Source organism: Chionomys nivalis, chromosome 5, assembly GCF_950005125.1.
Source record: "Chionomys nivalis chromosome 5, mChiNiv1.1, whole genome shotgun sequence".
Lineage (NCBI taxonomy): Eukaryota > Metazoa > Chordata > Mammalia > Rodentia > Cricetidae > Chionomys > Chionomys nivalis.
The window spans coordinates 108,382,651-108,407,266 of record NC_080090.1 but is presented as its reverse complement, the minus strand read 5'-3'; the positions used below and the strand labels follow the sequence as shown (position 1 = coordinate 108,407,266).

The 24,616-nt window shown below is 38.8% G+C and overlaps 1 protein-coding gene across 7 annotated transcripts in view; it reads right to left on the bottom strand.

Moving 5' to 3' along the window:
• Positions 1–838: 838 nt before the first annotated feature.
• Relch (RAB11 binding and LisH domain, coiled-coil and HEAT repeat containing) overlaps positions 839–24,616 on the bottom strand; it is an 89,050-nt gene continuing 65,272 nt past the window's right edge. For 6 of the 7 annotated variants that reach the window (XM_057769590.1, XM_057769591.1, XM_057769592.1 and 3 more), the window contains 9 exons: positions 23,264–23,370; positions 21,058–21,157; positions 16,232–16,314; positions 15,384–15,447; positions 13,532–13,670; positions 10,071–10,187; positions 5,586–5,674; positions 4,979–5,049; positions 839–2,443 (listed from right to left, as the gene is read on the bottom strand). In XM_057769590.1, coding sequence (XP_057625573.1) covers positions 2,323–2,443; positions 4,979–5,049; positions 5,586–5,674; positions 10,071–10,187; positions 13,532–13,670; positions 15,384–15,447; positions 16,232–16,314; positions 21,058–21,157; positions 23,264–23,370 — 891 coding nt within the window. In that variant the 3' untranslated portion in view covers positions 839–2,322. Of the gene's footprint in view, positions 2,444–4,978; positions 5,050–5,585; positions 5,675–10,070; positions 10,188–13,531; positions 13,671–15,383; positions 15,448–15,646; positions 15,730–16,231; positions 16,315–21,057; positions 21,158–23,263; positions 23,371–24,616 lie in introns of all 7 variants that reach the window. The other variant, XM_057769597.1, reaches the window with a different exon arrangement.

Sequence of the window (24,616 nt, the reverse complement as noted above, 5' to 3'; positions counted from 1 at the left end):
TACATTTTTTATACTTGTAGTAACCCCTAAACAGTAATCTTTAAAACTGTAGTCCCTGGTAAGTCAAACCAGTAGAAAGCTCTCCAGTAGAAAGCTACACATCCAAGACTGTATGGCAGCATCAACTGGACTGATGCGAACTAAATGAACAAAAAACAACCAAACAACAACCAATGCTCCCCCAACCCCAACAAATCAGACACCAACCAACCAACCAACCAACCTAACAAAAGACAACCAAACAAAAAACCAACCAACAAAACCTAACCAAACAACCAAATAACCAATCAACCAACCAAACAAAAACCCACAGGGGAGGATAGGGAAAGAGGGATGGATCTGAAATGACTTTGGGGGTACATGATCAAAGCGCATTGTATGCAATTCTCAAAGAATTAATAAAATATTAAAAAAGAAATTATTTCCTTCCCCAAATATTATAATCAACAAAGCATTTATATTGCACTAGGCATTGTAAGCAATCTAAAAATGACTTGCAAAACATGGAAGAATAATGTTAGGCTATAAATACCATGCCACATATATCTGCATTGATTCTTGGAACAATCTCCAGTTACTGGGGTTTCTGTATCTACTCATCTGTTAACAAACAGACATATATCCCACTATAGCTCAAAGCTGTATAAACATTTACTTTAGAATTATGTCTGAAATGTATTAGTTGTATATCACTACAATCCTTACTAGTAAAAGCAAACTAGAATAGGGAATTTGTAGAGATTAGATTTCTAAAATATCAGAGTATTTTCATGAATAAATGATTTTTTAATTTTTATATGGATAGTGTTTCAAAATGAAAACAAGATATGCAACCAAAACAAGTATGCAAAACATTTTATTTATAACAGATCAACATTTTGACATGAAAGGTAGCCACTTTCAATTTCTCAGGAATGCCTAGAATCCAACAGTTCAGAAAGACTACTCAATAATTTCACTATCGGTAAAAGAAATAAATGGCTTTGCCTGTGGCAAATTATTTTATAAGCTTTGACTGTGTGGGAAAGCTAGCTTTCCCAGTAAGTGAATGTAATCCAGGTGTATTAAAGCCAATTTATACAACAAATGAGAATCATCTATATGCATGAACTGAGTTTAAATGAGTTCTTTTTATTAAAATAATTCATTCTTTAAAAAGGCCTGACATTAACCCCTAAAATCAGTCACCCCTTTCCTATGCTCTGAGTCACTGTGTAGACAACCATCTAATTCCAGTGAGCTGTTCATCAACACATGCATGGGAGCAGCCCCTGAGTTGAAGGGACCAGTGGTGACTAAGCAGCACTAACTTACCCAATGCCACTTCAGTTAGAAGGGAAAAAGCAATCCCCAAAGGTCCTAAAGGTTTCAGTACTTCTCAGACAGGACGGAAAGGTAAACTGCAAAGTTTAAGCATCTTAAATGTGTTACAGGAAGTAGGTATTACAGTTCAGACTTATATTTTCTTGTGAATTTCAACTTGGGGACAAACAATTATTAGCTCTTCTCGGTATATTTCTCTTTGAGCACTTCAATCTGGTACAAATGTTGTGAAATTCACCCTGGCTACTCCTCGCCATGCTCAAGTGCTGTTTTACCTCGGGTAATTCAATTGTATGCTCTAAATGCTGGGAGACTAAACAGCACTTCAGGATTTTCAAGAGAGATGTGACATGTTTTAGGTCTTATCATTGTCTACTTATTGTAGGAGCTGTCATTCAAATTCACCACAGCAGCCTCAAATACTGTGTGAAAGGAATGTATGTAATTCCTACAGAATACACAAACTCAAGTCCAAAAGGCACAGAGTAATGCTGGTGGCTCTTTCTAGTCAGTTAAGAAATAATAAAAAGTCTTCATTATTCTTTCATAATTTAAATACTTAAGTAATCTCCACTTTATTATTTTATAACAATGACTTCAAATTTACATTATTTTAAGTACCATTGTAATATCTTAGAGTATAATACAGATATTTGCGAGTATCCCATCCAAAAATAAAAAAACAAAACAAAACCAAAAACCCCTCTTCACTATACATATATATATATATTATATATATAAAAGTTATTCTCAAAAATAAGAACATAGAATAGGGACTTGGTACAGATTCTTAAATCAAGTTTCTGTTACCACAGTTATAATTCCCAAACCAACAGATACACAGTAATAATCAAAAGCAGTGCAAATATCTTTGGAGGTTAGGATAAAATTATAACACAAGAACATAAGCTCAGGAAATAAAAAGGTAAGCGCTTCAAGTACAAGGAGCCAGTCTGCTTGAGGTTCACTTTAGTGTTTGCTGGGGCTCCCTTCCTGTTTCTATTTCTTCCTCTGGAACACATTGGCCAGCATGGCCCCTGAGGTTGTCAACTGACCCATTTTGTTCAAAAACTTGGTCTTTGTGTCTTCACTCACTAAACTTGCAGCAATTGACATTGATCTAGAAAAGAAAATTTAAGATGAGTGCAAAGCAACTAAAACTTAGGGTCACAGCACATTGTGGAGGTCAGGAGAGCTGTGGTTTCCTCCTTCCGCCACCGAGGTCATCAGACTTGGTGGCAGGTGCCTTAACCTGCTGAGCCATCTTGGGGGCCCTCCAGGTTTTCATCTGTAAATGAAGATCTGTAAAGAGGAATTTTTCTGTGTCATCTTAGATTTGGTATTTGACATGACAAGAGCAGCATCAGTTAAGATCACTATGGTTGAGAACAGAACCTAGGGTCCACTCTCCTGCTGTGAAGTCTTGGGGAAGTTGTTTGTCTATACAATGAGCCTGCTTTAGAGGGCTCCTGTGATTACTCAGATGCCAAGTGGGAGGGACATGATAGCATTCTCAAAAGTCTTAGTAGTTAATGGCTGTTCTTTTACTTGCCTACTCGGTCTTCTTTTAAGAAAGATCTCTCACTGGCCTGGGTCTTAGTGATCTGGCTAGTCTGGCAGACACAAAACCCAAGGGATTCTCCTATCTCTACCGCCTTGGAGCTTGAATTATAAGCATGTACTACCATGTCCTTAAAAAACACAAAACAAAACACAAGAACAGGGTGCTGGGGAGTACCCAGGCCATCATGCTGCATGGAGCTATCCTCCGCCTAGACTTAGGTAGTTTTTCTTTTGACTCTATTGGTTCATTGAATCTTTTTTTTGTTTTTGTTTTTTTGTTTTTCAAGTCAGGGTTTCACTGGGTAGTGCTGGCTGTCCTGGAACTCACTTTGTTGACTGGCCTTGAACTCATAGAAATCCATTCGCCTTGCCTCCCAAGTGCTGGGATTAAAGGTGTGCACCACCACTGCTCAGCCACTTCATTCAGTTCTTACAGCAAGTCTGGAACATGGGTACTACCTATTCCCAAAAGGAGCCAATTATATCACAGCAAGGTTTGCACTGTGATAACAATCCTATTCCCTTTCAGGGTGTGTGTCTGTGTTCTGAACAACTAGCTGCATTGACTTCAATTAACTGTCTTCAAATTAATTTCTTCTTTCCTTTACAGCAGCCTAGTATGAATGACTATGAAAGATGGCTTATTATCACAGTACTTAACAGGAAGAGAACCCTGATCAAGCACTTTTTTTTTTTAAGCGCCCCAACAAGCGTCCTGCAACAGACAGGAAACCAGCTTACTGCCTTGTGGTTTTGATGAAGATGCTTTAGATCTTATAGGTTCCGTCTCCTTGTCTATAGCACACAGCTTATAGTTTCTACTGTAAAATGTCCTGAGGATTAAATAAGGGAATGTGTATGAACAAATAAAGGTCAATGTGTGGCAAGCTGCAAGTGTTCAAATTGCCTCATTTTAGAATTCATTTATTTTTCAGATGGACATGGTGGTGTACACTGGCAACCCAGCACACAGGAGGTAGAGTCTAGGATAAAACAGTGGAGTGGGTGGGGAAGCTCTCTTTTTATCATAGGAGGTTAAGAAAAGTTCCAAATACTTTACAGAGGCAAAAAACTTCTGTGTACTGGCCCCAGGTGTATGCGCCTCTATATGTGTGAGAATTCATGACTGATCAGATGAAATGAGTATTTCAGCAGTCAGCCTCAAAGGAAATTGCGCTTGAGCTTTACTTATGATTAGATGCACAAAATCGTAATTCTTCACTGAAAATACAGTACATGAACCCATATATAAATTCTTCCCATTTTTGAATGTTCAACATTCTAACTTGAATTGAATCCATAATTCATTGAATCTTTGAATTCTATTAGTTTGGCTAGAATATCCCCACATGTGAAAAACTCCTGTAACAAATTATAAGTACTCCAGTAGCAAACAGAAATGTCTCTGGAGGCCTTTAAAGATTCCTATGCTGGGGACTAGAGAGATTACTCAGTAAGTGAGGCACCTGTCATCAAGCCTGAAAATCCAAGTTCTGGACCCACATGGTAGACTCCTGCAAGTCTTCCTCGGATCTTCACATGTATGTGCCTTTGATACCTGTGCCCCCACTAATCACACACACAAACACACACCCCTATCTCTAGGTGCATATAATATTGAGAGGGAAGGTACACACAGGGTAGAGATTTGAATCTTAAAGTCCCTAAGTATTTCTCATGATTGGTTCAATACTTTACAAAAAGCTGACTTGAACAGTTCCTTCCTTCTTTCCTTCTTTCCTTTTCTCCCTCCCTCCCTCCCTCCCTCCCTCCCTCCCTCCCTCCCTCCCTCCCTCCCTCCCTCCCTCCCTCCCTCCCTCCAAGATAGGGTCTCACTATGTAGCCCTGGCTGCCCTTGACATCACTATGCAGACTAGCCTGGCATTGAACTCGCAGAGATCTTCTTGCCTTTGCCTCCCAAGTGCTAGGATTAAAGGATGCACCATCATGACTGGCCTGAATAATTTTCTTGTCTTCCAAATAAGTGACTATAAAACAACTCAAAATAAAACATTATACCCATAGATATTAAATTTAGACAGAAAAATTCAGGTTAACCTTTAAATTCTTAAAAAAAGAATACATGTCTTACCCTTGAGGCTCTTGGACAGTCTTGTTTTCTACTTTTTGTTCACATTCTTTAATCATGGAACTTAAAATAACCTGATAAGAAAAGTCACTCTAGTGAGATACAGTTAACATTGTCAAATACTATGCTACAAATCACAGTCCAAGCCATTCTAAAAACCTGAAGAGGACAGAGTGTTAGGGACCCTGGAAAGAGACTAGGCCAAGGCTCTGGCATGAAAAAAGCCTACATGCTGACAGTGTGGAAGTCAGGAGCAGGTACAAAGAGCTGGAAGACACAGAGTTAGAAATAAGTGCTAGACAGGGAAAGAACTCAGTTAAAGAAAGTTAGCGGTCAAAGATCATTGCATGTAACAGATAAAATATCCCATAGAGATTTCCATATTAAATTCTTCTAGTGGGTATCCCTACTTTAGAGAATTATAGAGGCTCAAAATGTTCAAGAATTTGTTGCAGCATTACAATTAGTAAATGCATTCATAAAATAATGCCAAGCTAGACTAAGCAGTGTTACGCATGGCTGTCGTAATAAGCCTCACACAGGGAGAAAAGAGTGAGTACAGGATAAGGTAAAACCCAGGAACCTGGTGCTGCTAGGCCCAGACACTTACCTCATGTTCTGGAGATAGATGTTCCATGTCAGTCCGTAAACATCTGAGGCCGGGTAAAAAGTGATTTACCATTAAATCTTCTGAAATGACTGAGGAAAGGTAGTCAAGGAAAAGGAAAAAAAACCAAGCAGCGTCCACCAGAGAAGAGATCACATAGAAAGAAGCCTTTTAGATAGTGCCTCAGTATAGCAAACTCTCCAGTCAGGCTTCTTGTATAAACGGCACCTTCGTGGGAAAGGTTGATGCCAAGACCCACCCGCCTAGGTTTATTCTTACATATCTATTTATGTTGGTGCTATCTCTAACATTCCATAACTTTATTAAATATCATATAAATAAAATAATGCATAGAACATTCAATTATGTGGGCAAGGAAAAGGTTCAGTTGGTAAGTGCTTGCTGCACAAGCATGAGAACCTAACTTGCACCTCAGAACTTGGTGCAATGGTGTGCCTGCAGTCCCACATTAGTGTGCCTGCAATCCCACAATGGTGTGCCTGCAGTCCCACATTAGTGTGCCTGCAATCCTACAATGGCATGCCTGCAGTCCTACAATGATGTGCCTGTAATCCCACAATGGTGTGCCTGCAGTCCCACATTGGTGTGCCTACAATCCCACAATGGTGTGCCTGCAGTCGCACATTGGTGTGCCTGTAATCCCACAATGGTGTGCCTGCAATCCCACAATGGTGTGCCTGCAATCCCACAATGGTGTGCCTGCAGTCGCACATTGGTGTGCCTGTAATCCCACAATGGTGTGCCTGCAATCCCACATTGGTGTGCCTGCAATCCCACAATGGTGTGCTTGCAATCCCACATTGGTGTGCCTGTAATCCCACAATGGTGTGCCTGTAATCCTACAATGGTGTGCCTGCAATCCCACAATAACGTGCCTGAAATCCCACAACGGTGTGCCTGAAATCCTACAATGGTGTACCTACAATCCTAGCCCCAGTGACGTGGAGACAGCAGAAAACCTGGGAGACACACGGTCTTCAAAATTAAGGTGGAGGGTTCCTGAGGAACAACGCCTGAGGTTGACCTCTGGCCTTCACATCACACACGCACTTGCACACATAAAAATATTTTCATGACAGCTAAGCTGAAAGTTATGTAAAAAACTGATTACTTTTAATGATTGTAAAAGATTTTCTAAATGCAAACATTTAGAAAAAGATGTACGCTCATTATCAGAAATGCTGAGGAGCTTCTTCAGAGACCCACTGTGCACTGTGCATGTGCTCGGCCTGAGGACGACACCACCTGTAACAGCAGACCTCATGCAAACGGCAGCACAGCCAGGGACAACACACTTGGACACTTTAGGTTGAGTAACTTGTCTAAGGCATACACATTTTTCCTGCTTGCTTTCTTTTTTAATTAAAATAATTTCATTTTGTGTGTGGGTTTTTGCCTGCATGTATGAGTGTGGACTACTTGTGTGCCTGATGTCTGAGGAAGGCAGAAAGGGACATTAGATCCCCTGGAACTTGAGCCATCACCTGGGTGCTGGGACTTGAACACGAACAGTCTGCAGAGTAGTCCGTGCTCTAAACTAAGTCGTCTCTCCAGTGACGTGGGGTTTTCAAGACAGGGTTTCTTGTGTAGCCCTGGCAGTCCTGGAACTCACTTTGCAGATCAGGTTGGCCTTGAACTCACAGAGATCTGCTTGCCTCTGCCTCTACTGGGATAAAAGGTGTGCGCCACCACTGCCCAGCTAAGATGACTTTCTGTCGGTCCAGAATGAACCACACAGCACATTCAGTTTACTTTAGGTCCTGGTCATCTTTGAGTTTTAGTTGATTATCTCCACATTCAAAAGAATCGAAAACCAGGTGCATTTCTCAAGAAAATAAATTCATCTTATAAATTCACATTAATTCTGGAATATTCTTATTCTAGCTCTGGTTTAATATTGCACCATGTCCCAGTGAAAAATGAAATGAGTTCCTTTATTAAACTGGCTTAATTAAAAAAAAATTACCATGAGCTTCATTAGGAAAAAAAAAGGAATTATATTACCATTTCCTTGAAAATGGTTACAATGCTCATAAACAAAGCTCCTATAATGCATAAGTTATAAATTTAATAGGTATTAAAAATGCGCATGGAGCCTGCGAGATGGCTCAGTGAGTAAAAGCACCTGTTCACAAACTGGAGGTGATCCGAGTTCCGTCTCTGAAGCGGCGTGAAGGTGGAGGGGGCAACTCCGGACAGTTGTCCTCGGACCTCCACGTGGGTATGTGCTGGGAAAGTACCTGCAGGATGTAACTGCGGGTGACCTTTGGGTAGCAGAGTGATATAAGGAAACATGGGCACGGAGGCTCAGGACGGCTAGACTTACAGAAAATAGGGAAGTTGTTCTTTCTACTCACAATGGGGCCAGCCTTTTCCTCATAACGATGAAACAACCTTTCAAGGACTGAACATACACACACCATTCAGTCCTATCTGACTCTAAAACCACTTCTACCTCAGTAAATGGTCAAGTACCTGACTGCCAAGAGACGACATTCAGAGTTTCCTATGATACTCCTGCTTTTTACATAGATCTATGATAAAGTTTCCTTCTAAACAAAACCTGTCGCTGTCCATTTTAAATACACTCTGTGACCTTCTTTCTACACAACTCCCTTTAAAATTCCTCAATGTAAATGTCACCCAACATTAACCTCTGGCCTCCAGGTGCACCCACACGCATTCATTCATCTCTTCTTGCCACACACCCTGTCAAATTTTCTCCTCACCTCTAAGCACTACTCTCTAAGCACTACTCATAACATTCTGATTTGTTGTTAGGCCCAGTGTTACATGTAACTTTCCTATGTCAGTTCTGGGCAATGGGACCTTATTAGTGAGCACACTCTTGATTCAAGTAAGGGGCCAAGTCATAGAGAACAGAGTACTTGATCAGGTATTACTCTTAGATGACTCTTCCCCTTCTTGTCCTGGCAAAGGCCTTTTGACTTCATTACTCCAGCAGTAGTTTGTACATACTGACACACTCGGTAATTGCTCTGTGCAAATGTCTATGTTCAAAAATCATACTTTTTTCTTTAGAAATTCTGTTTTATGGAGCTAAAGTTGTGCTTGGACTTTCCCCTTTTCCTTCAGGCATATTCCATTATAAACTCCATTAGCTAATCTAGATTACACATGAGTTTTGCTTAACTTCTAACAAATACTTTCAGAGTTGAGTCTCTAATTCTCAGACCATCACAGCTCTCCCGCCAGGGTCCTGTCACTTCTTCATAAGAAGAGTTCTTGCAAACTCACAACAGCAGTTCCTCATTTGCTTCCTCTATCTTCTCGAAGTTGAAAATCCAACAAGATGAATCAGGAGGGATAGTGACTTCTGCTTTTAGTGGAGCAAAGCTTATATAGGAAATGGACACCTCAGTTATCAAACTAAGTATTAGATCCCTGCTGACTATCTAGCCCATGTTATAAAAAGCAGGGCTTACACTATCCACATCAATAGATCATTTGTAATCAATCTTCAAAATAAAATGAACTCATCAGTGCACCCAACTTTCTAAGTTTTAATTTCCAGAGGGCCTTACAGCTCCCCAATAGACAGCTTTCACAACTTAATTTATTCTGAACAAAAGCAACCCTCCATGGTTACACGCCAATTTAAAAAGAACAATTCCAGGACTAATGAGTGCCTGTGGCACTGGAGAGCACATTTATCCTAACTGAAATGGCTGTCCCCTTTGCTGAGGACTGTGACCTGGCATACAACACAGAACCATGGTACTTTGAAACACTTCCTGTCACCTGGTTTCCCCTATGAATCACTAGGAGGCTTAATTACTTTTTTTTTTTTGTGGGCCAAGATAATAATTCTCTCCTTATTTGTCTAACATGCATTTCCATGGTTCTGTTGAGAATTCAGTCTTTCACCCTTCCCAATCTCTTAGTTCCCTTTCTTGAACTCTGCTGTTTTTTACTGAGAGCCAGAGGCTTCTCTTCCTTCCTAGTTTTACTTTACTAAACATAGCATAGAGAGAACACTCAACAGGACAGTCAAAGCTCTACGCTCCAGTTCAGTTTTTCTTGTAACTATGGAAAGCAGAAGTTCTCACTGCAGTCTTTAAGTCTCAGTTTAATCATTTATAATCTAGTGGGTTGATATGGGCCTTGAGGATGTTTCTCTCCCAGCTGTTACTAGAGATGACGACCGTGTTGGCCCTGAACTTCTCCAGAGTGACATTTCATAGTGTTCCACTGTATACCAGAACATGAAAGTCTAACTTCATTCTGTCCTGCATTCTTGCTCACTATATAGTGAAGTATCAAGGCTTTAAAATTATACAACACAGAGGATTAAAAACTACCTTTAAAGATTATGAGATAGCTAGAGTAAAACAGGTATGGCAAGTTGAACCCAAACTTTCAAAGAAGTCCACTCTGTTCTTATGCCTGGGTTTACTATATGGTGAGTTATACACAGTCAGCTACAGTTCAACACAGCAAGGATACAGCAACAGGACAGTGCACTGTAGGCTTCAAAAAGATGGATCGCGATGTCCAGTCTTTTTGAATCTACAATTTGTAAGTTGTTCACCAAGGCTAATTTATGTAGATGTGGTATAACAACTGAAAAGGGAAAAAAAGAAGTTGTTACATTTTATTTCAATCATGTGTACACAAACCTCATATTTTACAATGCACAATTATTATTATAATTTATAAGATTTCATTTTAATACTGGATGCTTTCAAACATTTACCACCATCCTTTGCTTGCTCTTTCTTATTAGGCAAGACTGTATGCTTTTTCAAATAAGTGATTTGAGACTTGAGAGAGAATATAACACTACCACCATTGTCCAGTTCTGAGGACTATTTACAAATGATCTTATCTCACCTCCCAATCTCCCCATGGAAAAACAATAAACAAATGAACCAAGACACAGCTTATATGCACTATGCTGTGGTCCTAGACAGAAGTTTCCTTAATTACCACTGCTATTACATAAAAGGTACATGCCTTTTCCTTTCTCAATAATAAATTATTTTATTTCCTCACAATATAACAAGCATCTTCACTTTCTCAAAGTTTAACCCACTGTTAAAAAACACTCTGAATTTCCAGTCACTGAAGGGATAGAATAGAGTGAAACTTCAAAGACAACTTCTGTAAAGTAAAAGCCACGGCTTAGGAAACAATAAACAATAAAGAAGTGATAACAGCAATCATCTTGGATGCCCATGATTTTCTCTTACTAGGTAGAGACTCCCCAGAAAGCCAGCTTTCTGCAGGAATGGCTTCAGAACCAGTGATTGTTTATCTGGTTAGAGAACACACCCTTCTAGCAACTGTAGTGACCTCTTCCTTGTTTACACTGAGTCTGATGTGTAAAAGCACAGTTTTTATGCTTCTCACTAAATAATGACAAAACCCCCAACAAAACAACCAACAATGTCCATTTTGAGGGGTCTTTGTTAAAATGAGTAACACAGACTTGGTAAGTCGGTTCACATCTATAATCCCAGAACTATGTAGGTGAAAGGAGGGAGATTTAAAGTAGGAAGCCCCACTTAAAAAGAGGGAAATAAAAACAAGGCAACAAATAACAAAAACAAAACAAAAAAACTCAAATCAAAAGAATAACAATATCATTAAGAAGGGCTCTACAGACTGGAGAGCGTTAAGAACATTTGTTGCTCTTGCAGAGGACTCAGGTTCCATTCCCAACACCCACTTGGTGGCCCACAATCAATCACAATTCCACTTTCATCCAGATCTAACAAGATGTCTAGCCTTTGTGTGCGCTGTACACTTGTACACACACATATGCAGGCAAATACTCTACAAGTAGCTAGATATAAAGAACTAAAGAGAGTTCTAGAAAAACAACCAATGTTTAAGGTAGGAGTAAGGGACTGCAGCTGTAGTGATGGTTCTGTGGTCAAGAGCACTTGCTGCTGCTGATCTTGTTCCCAGAATCCACACGGGGGCTCACAATCATCGGTAGCTTCAGTTTCTGGGGTCTAATGTCCCTTTCTGGCTTCCTCGGGTACCAGGCTCCATGCAGTGCAGATATACATTTAGGCGCCACACACACACACACACACCCAAACAAGTTTTAAAACAGATACAAGACTAAAAGATCTAATGAAAAATTGGGAAATAATAAGGGCTATTGAATGAACTAATATTAGTTAAGGTACAGAGTGATAAATAATTATTCTAATTATTCCAATTTTTATACTTTTTCTCTAAACACCCAAAGAGAACTACCTATAAAGATGGATAGTTAAGAATATTGCATTCTTTCTGATATGGGCTCAATTTCGCTGTAAGTCCTATTTACAGATTTGACATTAAATTTTTCAAGGTAAAGCCTTTTGAACAAGAAAGTAGTTCAAAGTGGGGAGATCAAAATTTTTTTCCCCTAAAAATATTTTCAGGAGACAATCAGATATCAGAGACAATACTTAACTGGACCTAGAGTCAACTAAAGCCTTCCTGAGCACACCTTTTGCGACTACTGGGAGCAAACCAAATCCTGCTCTTTCCTATCACACAGTTCGTACACACTTAATAGATAGGCATTGTTTGTGTGAATAACACTCACACAGGAGGTCTACTTCTTAAAGTTCTTAAACACTCTAAAGAGACATTGAAATACAGATAATGTTTGCTCTGAGAAATAACCCTTGGTCTAGAATAACTAAGGACAACGTCTCCATGGACTCATGCAAACAACTGGCTCTACTTTATGCTCTGGCAATCCAGACAGTCTCCCCATCCACATCTCCCCCATGAGTGCATTCAAACAGGCTACATAATGCTCTGCTGGGACTGAACACATCAAGATGGCATAGGCCAAAGACCCATCTTACTCACCACATCCCTCAAAGAAACTACTGTGTCAGTGATGTCAGGCCATACATTCAGAGCTCTGACTAAAGCACATGTAAATGTGGTGTTGTAACATCAGGACTATCTGTGATTTCTGGTGGCTGGGTATACTCATCGGAGGAGAAGAGACTATCCTGACAGTGTTGGGAAGTGCTATCGCCCTCAACAAGCCTTTCGGACACTGCACTTCAAATAATGACTTACTATTTTTTTTTTTTTTTTTTTTGCTGATATTCTGATTGTAAAACTGTTTTTTGTTTTTTTTTTTTTTTTTTAAAATCAGTCTGGCTATATAATAGAGAGCCTATTAGAGAATACAATTTTTTTTTAGTAGAAACCAAACTGACTTAAGTGGCTAACCCTATGACCCTCTAGAAAGCATGTAAAACTGCAGACACTAAAAGCACAATAAAGTATCACAACGATCACAAATATGCTTTGGGATAATGACGATGTCACCCAAAAAAGTGTAACAAATGCTGAGGGCCAGAGTAAGGAGGAGAATGTCGGAACTAGTGAAAGGAGCTAGCAGAGCACTGTGCAGATCCAAATAACTGATGCTGAGAACAGAGCTGTGCGTGAGGCTGACGGCACCGGGAGGACTGTGAACTTCCTGTAAGAATGTGACTTTAAGCACAAACACATCCCTAAAGCTTTGATTAAGAAAGTCTCTTAAACCAGGAAGCAATGGTGCACGCCTTTAATCCCAGCACTCAGGAGGCAGAGGTGGGTGGATTTCTGTGAGTTCAAGGCCAGGCTGGTCTACAAAGTGAGCTTCAGGACAGCCAGGGCTATTACAGAGAAACCCTGTTTCAGAAAGAGAGAGAGAGAGGGAGAAAGAGAGAGAGAGAGAGAGAGAGAGAGAGAGAGAGAGAGAGAGAGAGAGAGAGAGAGGAGAAAGTCTCTTAAGTAACTATAGGTGAAGAGCTACTCTTCCTGTTTTATTTACAGCTGGTGTTGGGATCAATTGAAGAAGAGTTTTTAGGAAGTGGGAAATGAAGAGCAGCAAGGTTTTGGTGCCCAGACAAGCCCCGTGATGGCACAATGCAGGAACAGGTATGAAGGGGACTTACACTCATCTCGGAACCGGGGTTCTGCATTAGGCCCGACTCTGCCAAATGTTCTGATAATCTCTGTATGCAAAGAATGCTGGTCTTGGTACTGAGGATCTTCCAGAAAAGAAGCCAACTGCATCTTCACTCTTTCTAGCAACTTAAAATCAGATATAGATGATTAAAAATGGAGTAGTACTGTTAGGGTGAACAATAAGCAGATTAAAAATCACCTTTCACAGTGGATTTATGCTACGAAGCTATGATAGTGCAGTAATTCTGTTTGTGCAGTAATTCTTAATTTGGATTAACAATAAAAACACACCTGACAAAAATCAAAAACAAATGAAAAAAACAAACCAACTATGTAAGGAAGGGCTGGTAAGATTCCGAGTTTGTATCTGAGTTCCGATTCTCACATCAGCGTGAGCACCAATCGCCCTCCTCCTAGCAGCAGTGAGTCATCAGTGACTGACCCTTTAGTCACATTTCCTACACATCTTATTTTAGGACTTAAGGTCATGTTGAAATTCTGCCAAGACTGCAAGCGTTGCAGAAATACATGTTCTTTTTTCTGTTGCTTTGTCAGTTGAAATATAGAAGAAAAAAGGGGAAAAATATTCTTTCTATAACTAAAATTTAATTTTTATTGTAAGAATCTTTAGACAATGAAATTCCATTGAATTTCTTATTTTGGTGAGCATATGTGATTTATTTTCTAATCCACAAGATTTTTTCTACCTGTCTAGTATGACAAAAAGAAAAAATTCTAATGCTCATCTTTTTTTTTTTTTTTTTTTTAAGTTTTTCAAGACAGGGTTTCTCTGTGTAATAGCCCTTGATGTCCTGGAACTTGTAGATCAGGATGGCCTTGAATCAGAGATCCACCTGCTTCTGCCTGTGCTGGGATTAAAGATTTGCGCCACCACTGCTGGCCTGACACATCTTGATACATGCTTTTTTTTTTTTTTTTTAAGGAGTTTTATTTTATGGGTATGAGTGTTTCCATGCATGTATATATGTATGTGCACCACGAGTGCACCTGGTGCCTGGAGAGGCCGGAAGAGGCCATCTTATTCCTTGAAACCGGGGTTATGGATGGTTGTTGGGGCTCCATGTGGGTGCTGGAACCAAACCCAGGCCTTTTGCTGGAACAGCAAGTACTCTTAACTACTGAGATACCTTTTAGTATCTTGAGAAGTGTGTTACATTTAATGTTACAGTTAGGCTTAAAACATAAAAACCTTGAAATAAAACCAGTTTTAGAATCAAAATCGTCTTTAGGGACGAAAAGCTTGTTAAAACCTCAGGCAGGCAAGGCAGGGTTTATGGTGGTACAAGCTACAAGAGCTATACAACCTATCAGAGGATCTTACAATGTGGCATCAATGGGAGTTGTCAGGCTACAGGTGCCCTCTCTACTTCATACATTTTCAAACTAGCAATCAAAAATGTATGCTGGGCATGGTGATGTACACCTTTAATTCCAGCACTTGCGCTGCAGAAGCAGGCAGATCTCTGTGAGTGCAAGGACAGCTTGGTCTACATAGGTAGTACCAGACCAGCCAAGGGTATTCAGTAAGACTGCATTAAAAAACAAAACCAAACAGAAAAAGATTGTATAGAGATTGGCTTATATCCAGCTAGGCTATAGTTAATTTTTTAATTGAAAAAAACTAATACAGAAATGGAACAGTTTCTTAAAATAAACAATTAGTTTAGGTTATGGTGCTTTTAAATTTTATCTTCCTCTGATCAATAATTAAGAAATGCCATTAAGTTCCAGTGCTCTCTGGCCCCACCTTCAGTTATACCATCAGAAATATGTCATCATCACCAGCACAGAGGTAATAAGCAAATGTCCATTTCCTACCTCTCTCTGAATAACTGTCTCCATAATAGTGCCGAACGCTGGGATCGTAGCAATCCTAACAGAGCTGTTAGAAATCAAAAAGGAAGGAGACTGAGACTTCCCCGAGAGACCACAGCATCATCATTAACATATGCATCAAAATAAGCACGAGGTAGAAATCCCGCATTAGTCTAGCAATGACAGTTAAACTTTTAAAGAGCAGACCAAGAAGAATGCTCAATGAGACAGGCAGGATAACTCAAGGTCACAGTCTGTGAACTCACAATTCAGGATCAGCGGACAAGGTAACAAGGGCCGGAGCAACCCGCTTGTCAACTAATGCTTCACTCATGCCTCGAAGAGTCAGCTGTAAACCAGTCAACATGCAATAAAAAATGGTGTGGTAAACTGGAATGAGAACTGGGTTAGCTGTGACTGAGGATGGGCAGGCAGACTCCCTGGTCTTTCTTGCTTTAGTCATCCACATGAGACATTAAATGTTAAGCCTTCGGTTCATGCCACTACACTCACTGCAACAACCTGTTAGTGAATTAGCAGAGCATCCTTTCTTGGCTTAGAAGAAATAGTCCATCAGCTTGTTTTGGTTTTGAAAGTGTTCCTTGATTATTAATGCAAATACTTTTTTCTCTTTATATGGCCTCCGAATTAGGCTTATTTTGAGGCTGACTTAAAAAACAACCCCAACAACGTAGTAGTAGCAATGTGATAGTTTCAAATCAAGTAAGCGTATGACCTGCCACAACTATTTTCAAGAGATTCTGCAGTGACTGTTAGCAGCATGATGGTTATTTCTTGACAGGCACATTTAGAAAGGAATGCTGGACATAGAAGGCAGGGCCAACACTTACATTTCAGGGTCACTGGAGAGAGTAATGAGAGCAGGAACAACCCTCTGAGCTACCAGAGTCTCATTCACCCCCTTCACCAACAGCTGATTGGTCAGCACAGGGGGTATTCACAGGTGGTGCATGAAAGCAAACAGTGCGCCATGGGAAGAATAAAGGAACAAAGAGAGAAAGAGAGAAAACACAAAAGCAAACCAAAATTAGAAGCAAAGCAAATACTGCTACTGGAGTGCTTACCAAGGCAGAGAGGGCTTAGGAGGAAAGAAAGCTTAAATTGCCTAGCAGTTCACAAAAAGAAACTTGTCACCAACTGAATGGCAGTTTGTCCTTTAGGTCAAAGACTACATTCAATTCCCATCTTCAATTAAAATAAAATGTAAAAAAAAAAAAAAAAAAAAAAAAAAAAACCTGACTTTTTCTTTTTGATTTTATTGAAACAAGGGTCTCACTCTGGCCAGTGCTAACTCACTATGAAGGCTGGCTTCAAACTCAATAGAGATCCACATGCCTCTCTCTGCCTCCCTTGGGCTGGGATTAAAGGCTTGTGTTACTACAGTTCTTAAAAAAAGAAAATAGCTAAAAAAGAGACACATATTGTATTAACAATATAACTAGCTAAAATTATTAAAAGTCAACTGGCTATGATTTTATTATGATCACCAAAGAACAAATATGCCTTTTAAAAAGCAGACTTTAATGGCTTGTAGCCATCAACTGCTTCTGACTTTCTACAGTGAGGACATTGAAGTCTATATAAACTCTCAACCTTCTCACACAGTCTTATTATCTGAGCAATAAACACATACTTCAACATAACATCTTAGAGCGTTAGACCTGGAAGTCAGCTCTGGGTTCAAATTCCAGCTCTCCACCCACTATTAGGCACGTAGCCTTGGATGAATTACAGAATAAACTAGTTCGCTCATCTGAAAACGCTGAGTTTCTCATCAACTCAAAGGACAAGTGTACTATTAATGTGCAAGCAAGAAATATTGTACAAGGTAAATACATGCATACAAGAGATGAGTTTAGCTATTATAATTTTTATAAAAAGAAATCATTTAAAATTTGGTAGGTTACCTCTAAATGTGTTTTTGCTTTCTAATTTTCTAAAAGCTTACATAATTTTTAGAGTAAATATGACCAGAACCAATGTGTTTCTCTAACAGTCATTAAAATGTTTTTGTTAGTAACCAATACCAACTTTGTAAACAAGAGGGTAGTAGAGTATACATTTTGTTTTTGTGTAGAATATCAATCCCTTGTCCCCAGCTTTGGAATGTAAGCATGAATTATTACTAAATCCTAGTCAATCTGTTCACAGTAGTAGTTCTCCTCTGATCAGAGTTCTTATGGACTTTCCATATCAAAATTGCCACGGTGCATGCACTGATACTCCTCTTACAAAGTATGAGAAGCTTAGCTGATGTTATGTGAAGATATTTATTTCTGTAATAATCTGTTATCATTTATCAACACATTCATTCCAGAACTGATTATGGCATTCTGAGACAATTTATTAAATGCCTACATAATTAGGCAGGAGAAAAATGGCAAAAGACATTTTGTTATCATATTAATGTTACTATATTCAGGCAGGAAGAACTAGGACAAGGAATTCAAATTGTTCATTATCATAAGAAGGCTGAACTTTGAGCAAGGCCTAACTTGATGGATGCCTGCTGTCTTGAGTCTCAAAGCGGGAGGTTTAGAGGACAAGTTAATGTCTCACCACTCTGGAATCCTTAAGGTAATTACAAAAACAAAGGCTAAAAATTATTTGATAAATTTAAGAGTTATCAATTAATAGACATTTTACAGACTGTATGTATCCTTTGATCTTTATGTCTGGTAAGGCACATACAAACATTATCAAAGTTTAGCAGATGAAGAAACGGAGACTCGTAGAAAAGAAATGATTTTTGTTCAGGGTTTTTGAGTCGAAAGTAGAACCAGACAATGGATGACTCATTCTTACCTGTCTTAACTGATGTCTGTGCTTTCTTTGAGTTATGGTCTAATGGTACAGTTCAATAACTTTATGATTAACTTACTAGTTATGTGAAGTTCTTTTCTATAACTTGTCACTCTAGGTCACTAACGTGAGAGTCACTAAGCTTCGCCTATAAAAGAATGTCATTCATTTTTTTCTTCAAAAGGTAAGAGACAGTCTCTGGTTTAGTATCAGCAACAAAGTAAACCCATTGGGGTTCTCCTTGTCCTGCTATCTAAAAATAAAGCTAAATTTGTGCTAAATTCCAGAAAATATATCAAATTATGTTCCTAGCATACCCATTTCTCACTTCTATCATTTTATTCTGTTGTTTGACTTTTAAGGTAAGCTCTCAGGTAGTCCTGGTTGGCCTTGAACTCATTACGCACTGAAGAATGCTTTTGATCCCCTTGCCTGACTTCTGTACCACCACCCCCAATCCCATGTGGTCCTGGGAAAGAGCACAGAACCCCAGGCATGCTAGGCAAGCGCTTTAATAACTGTGTCATACCCTCACCACAGCCCTAATACGACTTTTCTAATAAAAGAAAAAATGATTTTTAAGTGTCCTTATTTCTTATGGTTTTATTTTTAATGTACTCATTTTGAAGGAAGCAGGCATAACTCTAAATTATAAAACATTAATATAAAAGACATCTCATGAATCTAACATAATTTTTGGTAGATTATTTCTTCCAAATAAGGATTACTGACAGTAAAATTATACCCTAAATAAGAGTAAACTATATTTCAATGCTAATCCATCTGTCTACCTAGTACTCCTTAAATTCATAATTGACTTGAAAAAAATTTTTAAATTACTGTCAAACTAGACTCAGAAGTTCATAACCAAATGAAACGACACCGACGACGGTGTAGACACAGGCACAGTGTTCAGACAAGCACTGACGGCAAGCACAGAAACCAAAGGCCACATACCAGGCAGACAGAGAAACAAAACCAAATGTGAAAAGGGGGCAGGCTATTATTTATTTGAAGTGTTTGCATTCACACGATGCATATGTATATATTAAAATTAGCAGTAAAGAGAAAGAAGTAAGTTTTCAGGCCTTAGAGTAAAACTGCATGAAGAGAGTATTAATGAAGGCTTTTGAAAGGCTGCATCTTCCCTAGATAGAGACAAGCAAAGAAATTCATCTTTCATGGTAAAGCTTGCTTTTCAGCACACTGAATAATCAAAAGTTATTTAAACCAAGAAGGAACTTGTACAGATTAAAAAATATCAAAATTACTCTGGCATTGATCTGAACAAATAATTCTTGATTATAGCTGTTCTTAAAAACAAAACAGGACAAAACTTTAATTTTCCTTGTCAAGTGAATTTTTGTTTAGGCTTGATCAATCTAATTCAGATAGTTATTAAAAATTATAGAAATAATTTAGAAAATTATAGAAAAAATATAGAAAAATTTTAAATATATGAAATATTCTTACAATTGAAATTTGTCTTAAATTGTAGAGAAATTCTTTAATTCTGGAAGATTGAATTAATTCCTCTCAAAAACATTTTAAGTTCTACTCCCTAACCAAGAAGATATTTGCAACTGATACCTGGCCGGGTGAGGGAAACAAGTTTTCTCCAATGGAGCATCACTGGACATACACCAGCCATGGGCAGGCTAACACCCAACAAAAAACAGACTCTGTGTTGCTTTGTTTGTTTGTTTTTTTTTTTTTTGTATTTTTCTTGTCTTATTGATTTTTTTTTAAAGCTTGTTTTAATTTTTAAGTTTATTTTATTGGTTTTTTAAAATTTTATTTTTGAAAAAGAAAGAACATTAAGTTGGTCAGGCAGGAGGTGAGAAGGATCTAGAAGGAGCTGGGGAAGTGGAAAGTATTACCAAAGTATATTGTGTGAAAAATAATTTAAAAATTAAGTTCAAAAAAAGAATCACAGGCATAAAGGGACAATTTTAGTTTAAATAAATCTCTGTTCCTTATAGTTTTATGATTTTGTGAAGTAAAAGCACAAATTAGAAAAACAGAGACATGATAACTAATATTTATTAAAGCTCATATGTTCAACACCCTATTAAGGGCTTTACAGTAGTAACTTACAGAACACTAACAAAATTTATTTGGATAGGATACTTTACATCTTTATATCTTCATTTTGTAGATGAGGAAACTAAGGTACAGACAAGTTCAACAATTAACAAAGTAAGTAACAAAGTTGGTGGAAGAGATGGAAACTGAACCCAGGCAGCCTGGCTCTATGGCAAGACTCAACAGTATCAACACTAAACCAATTGAGGACTTCAAGTTCTAAAAATAAGTACATATGTCTATGGGATAAAGTGCTACCTGATGGGTAAACTTTCAGTTATCATCTTACTTGGGAAGACAGTAAGTGAATAAACTCTAGGAACATCATAGAACAATTTTGTAGGCAGTTAATGACTAAAGGTCCTATTCCAGATATGATATGTTTCAAATAACTATATTTTATTACTATTAAAGAGTACTACAACTTAAGTAATATCCTATACTGAGAGGTCATTTACCTCAGTAAATAGGAAAGGACACTCAGAAAGACTTAATAGGATGGAATTCAAATAATGTTTAACAGAGAAATGAAACCGAAAATAACATTTAAAGAACCAATAAGGCTAGAAAACATTCTTCAATTTGCCAAGGCTAAAGTTCTGCCCCATCACACAGTTCACAACTAGATAGTATTCAATGTCATATATATATATGACTTATATATCTATCTATCTCACACACATATACATGACATTTAAAACTTAAAAGAGAACTTTCTCTTTCCAAAGGAAATCACGAATAGCACCAAGAGAACTGAATGCTAGCATACCTCAAACATCCTCGCAGCAGTACACCTGACAAGTGCGGAAGTATGGACAACACCGTACCACAACACAGTCAGCAATAGCTCATGATAGGCCGGATTTGCCCTGCAGGAAAAATGACGACCTTAAGGTCAATGCCATATGCTTAACCAATGCATTGAAAATCACTATCTATGTGTGTATACATTTATTACATATATACATATTAATGAAAAAACACGGGCAGAACATATAATAAAAAATAAGTTTATTACATCACAGCTAATATCTCACACAAGTCACTTTATGTAAGTGTAAACCATATTCAAAATTATACTCCTCTAAGCATCTTTAATTGTCACAGAAATTCTAACCTACTTCATAGCATGAAAACTAAAATCACAGATAAAAATAGGAATGGTGGCCCATCCCTTTAGACAGAACATAGGATTGCAAACTCCAGGGCATTCTGCACAGTGGTGCCCAGGTCTAGTAAACTCCAGGACATTCCGCACAGTGGTGCCCAGGTCTAGCAAACTCCAGGGCATTCTGCACAGTGGTGCCCAGGTCTAGTAAACTCCAGGACATTCTGCACGGTGCTGCCCAGGTCTAGTAAACTCCAGGACATTCTGCACAGTGGTGCCCAGGTCTAGTAAACTCCAGGACATTCTGCATAGTGGTGCCCAGGTCTAGTAAACTCCAGGACATTCTGCATGGTGCTGCCCAGGTCTAGTAAACTCCAGGACATTCTGCACAGTGGTGCCCAGGTCTAGTAAACTCCAGGACATTCTGCATAGTGGTGCCCAGGTCTAGTAAACTCCAGGACATTCTGCATGGTGCTGCCCAGGTCTAGTAAACTCCAGGACATTCTGCACAGTGGTGCCCAGGTCTAGTAAACTCCAGGACATTCTGCATAGTGGTGCCCAGGTCTAGTAAACTCCAGGACATTCTGCACGGTGCTGCCCAGGTCTAGTAAACTCCAGAACATTCTGCACAGTGGTGCTCAGGTCTAGTAAACTCCAGGACATTCTGCACAGTGGTGCCCAGGTCTAGTAAACTCCAGAACATTCTGCACAGTGGTGCTCAGGTCTAGTAAACTCCAGGACATTCTGCATAGTGGTGCCCAGGTCTAGCAAACTCCAGGACATTCTGCACAGTGGTGCCCAGGTCTAGTAAACTCCAGGACATTCTGCACAGTGGTGCCCAGGTCTATTAAAAACTGAATAAGCAATAAGCCTGCTTTGTCACATGGTTGTAGAGTGAAGTCCATCTTCATGGAAGATGTTATTATTAATAAATACACTCCTAGTGGCTCTGGCTGGTATCTCAGCTGCTCAGGAGGGTAGGTAGAAGGATTACCAGTTCAAAGGCAGCCTGAGCTATAGCTCAAGGTCTGCTGGGGTAACAAAGTGAGACTCTGTGTGGCCAAACAGAAAATAAATAAATAAATAATGAAATAGACAAAGAGGCTGGGGTTACAGTTCAGTGGGAGAGCATTTGTTTGGCATGTGTATGGGCCCAGATTTAATTTCTAGTATCACAGAGAGTGACTGAGATATATGCACTTCAGTCACCATAACTTGTGATTAAAGCAGGACAAACAGGCCACAGAAAACTGAATAAGGAATCCATGATACTAGCTCTCAATTGAAGTTTCTTTCCATTTCTAGGAAACAACTTTTTAAACTCTGCACTTGATAATATTTTTCTACCAGCTTCAAAGAAAGTATCAGTCTGTACCTTCAATCTCATAAAAAACAAAACAAAACAAAACAAAACAAAAAACCCCACAACACATCAACTACAAAATATTTAAGAATATTCAAATAAGCAAAACCAAAACCAACTCAAAATGTAAAATCTTAACTCTTAAAGACAATGGTGTGTGGTTAGGTTTAAAACACCATTCATTTAATGCATCCATTTGGAAAGCTGCCTGCACCTTAAAAAGATGCATGCGCCTTATAGTACCTTCTTCTCTAGCCGCTGAAGCATGTGGCAGCCCTTTTCCTCCCCTTTCTGGAAACCACTGCCCTGCTTCAGTGTGGACAGGTGTTTTTCACCTGCTTTTAAGCCCTTCGAGCAGGATTTCCTGCTGTTTTCATTTGGGAGCATCCCTTCTTTTTTTGAGTCTTACTTTCTTGAATCTTACATCTTTTTTATTTGATATGTCTTTACAAAAAACAAAACAAAACAAAAACCCCTAAAACCTGTAAGCTATTTTGTTTTTACCCAAGTTCCACAAAAGCAGCCTTCAGGCTGTCAAGAGGAGCGTGAGACAGGGAGAGCAGCGTCATTACATCTTCTAGGAAGCCAACTAGCAGCTTTCGGTCCTCTTCCTACAGAGGAAGAATATTGACAATCAATTCGCAATTAAGTAGAACTAAATGCCATAATTCCCTATCTTTAATTAGAAAGGATTACCACATATTGGGAAGAGCCACCTTGAAAGCTATGTTCTGCAAACAGTCTGGTTTGTGATGAAGAAAAACTACTAATGTTTTCAGTCCCTATTCAATGAATCATTATTACTTTCATAATAACTTTATTAAGAAATTGACAACCTGTTAGATTAGAGTTAAAAAATTTGCATGTTTAACTAATCAGAAAGCATAAGGGAAAGGAATCTGATATTCTTCCAGGAAATAAACACACAAGTTAAGGTCAAACTTTCAAAAAGGACAAAAGTCAAGGACAAATGGCTTCTGGACACAGTCCAAGTCCTGGTTAGCTTTTTGTTTGTTGCTGTCAGCTTGACACAAGTTAGAGTTGTCTGGGAAGAGAGCCTCGATTGATAAAACCACCTCTATCACATTTCCTGCTGATTCATGAGAGGGCAGGGCCACACCTGGGCAGGCGGTCCTGGCTGCATAAGGTTGAGCAGGCCATGGACAGCAAGCCTTTAAGCAATATTCCTCCAAGGTCTCTGCTTCACTTCCTGTCTTGGTTTCCCTCAAAGATGGACTATGGCTGGGCATATAAACCAAACAAACCCTTTCCTCCCTACATCGCTTTTGGTCATGGCCTTTATCATAATAAAGAGTAGTAACAAACAGAAACCAATGAGGATACCTACTATAAAAATCAAACATTAACTATATAACTTTGAAAAACAAACTGCAAGAATAAAAGAATTCAGAGAAAAAAGAGTTAAAAATAGAATTCCAAATGAGTATGGATTCTTTCGAGTTTTTAAAATTTACTAGAATTATTTCCCATTTTAAATATCAAATCAAATAATATTCCTTTATATATGTAGGTCAGAAATGTGTGTGTATGTGCATGTGTGCACATGAGACACCGGGTCTAGTGCATTGTGGACAAGTGCTCTAGCATGGAGCTCTATCGCTAGACCTCAAGATAGTCTTTGTTTGCAAATAAAACTATAGACTGTGGTTTATCCTAACACAAATAATACCTAGAAAGGAGAACTATTAACTGCTAGTCTGTACTTTCTGAAATGAGCAACCCTAGTAATTTCTGATTATTACCTCAATTTAGTAAATGTTCTGTGATGGAAAAGCTCTTATCATTTTAGAAATAAAAATACACTGGGTTTCAGAGTCACTCCAGAGATAGCTTCTT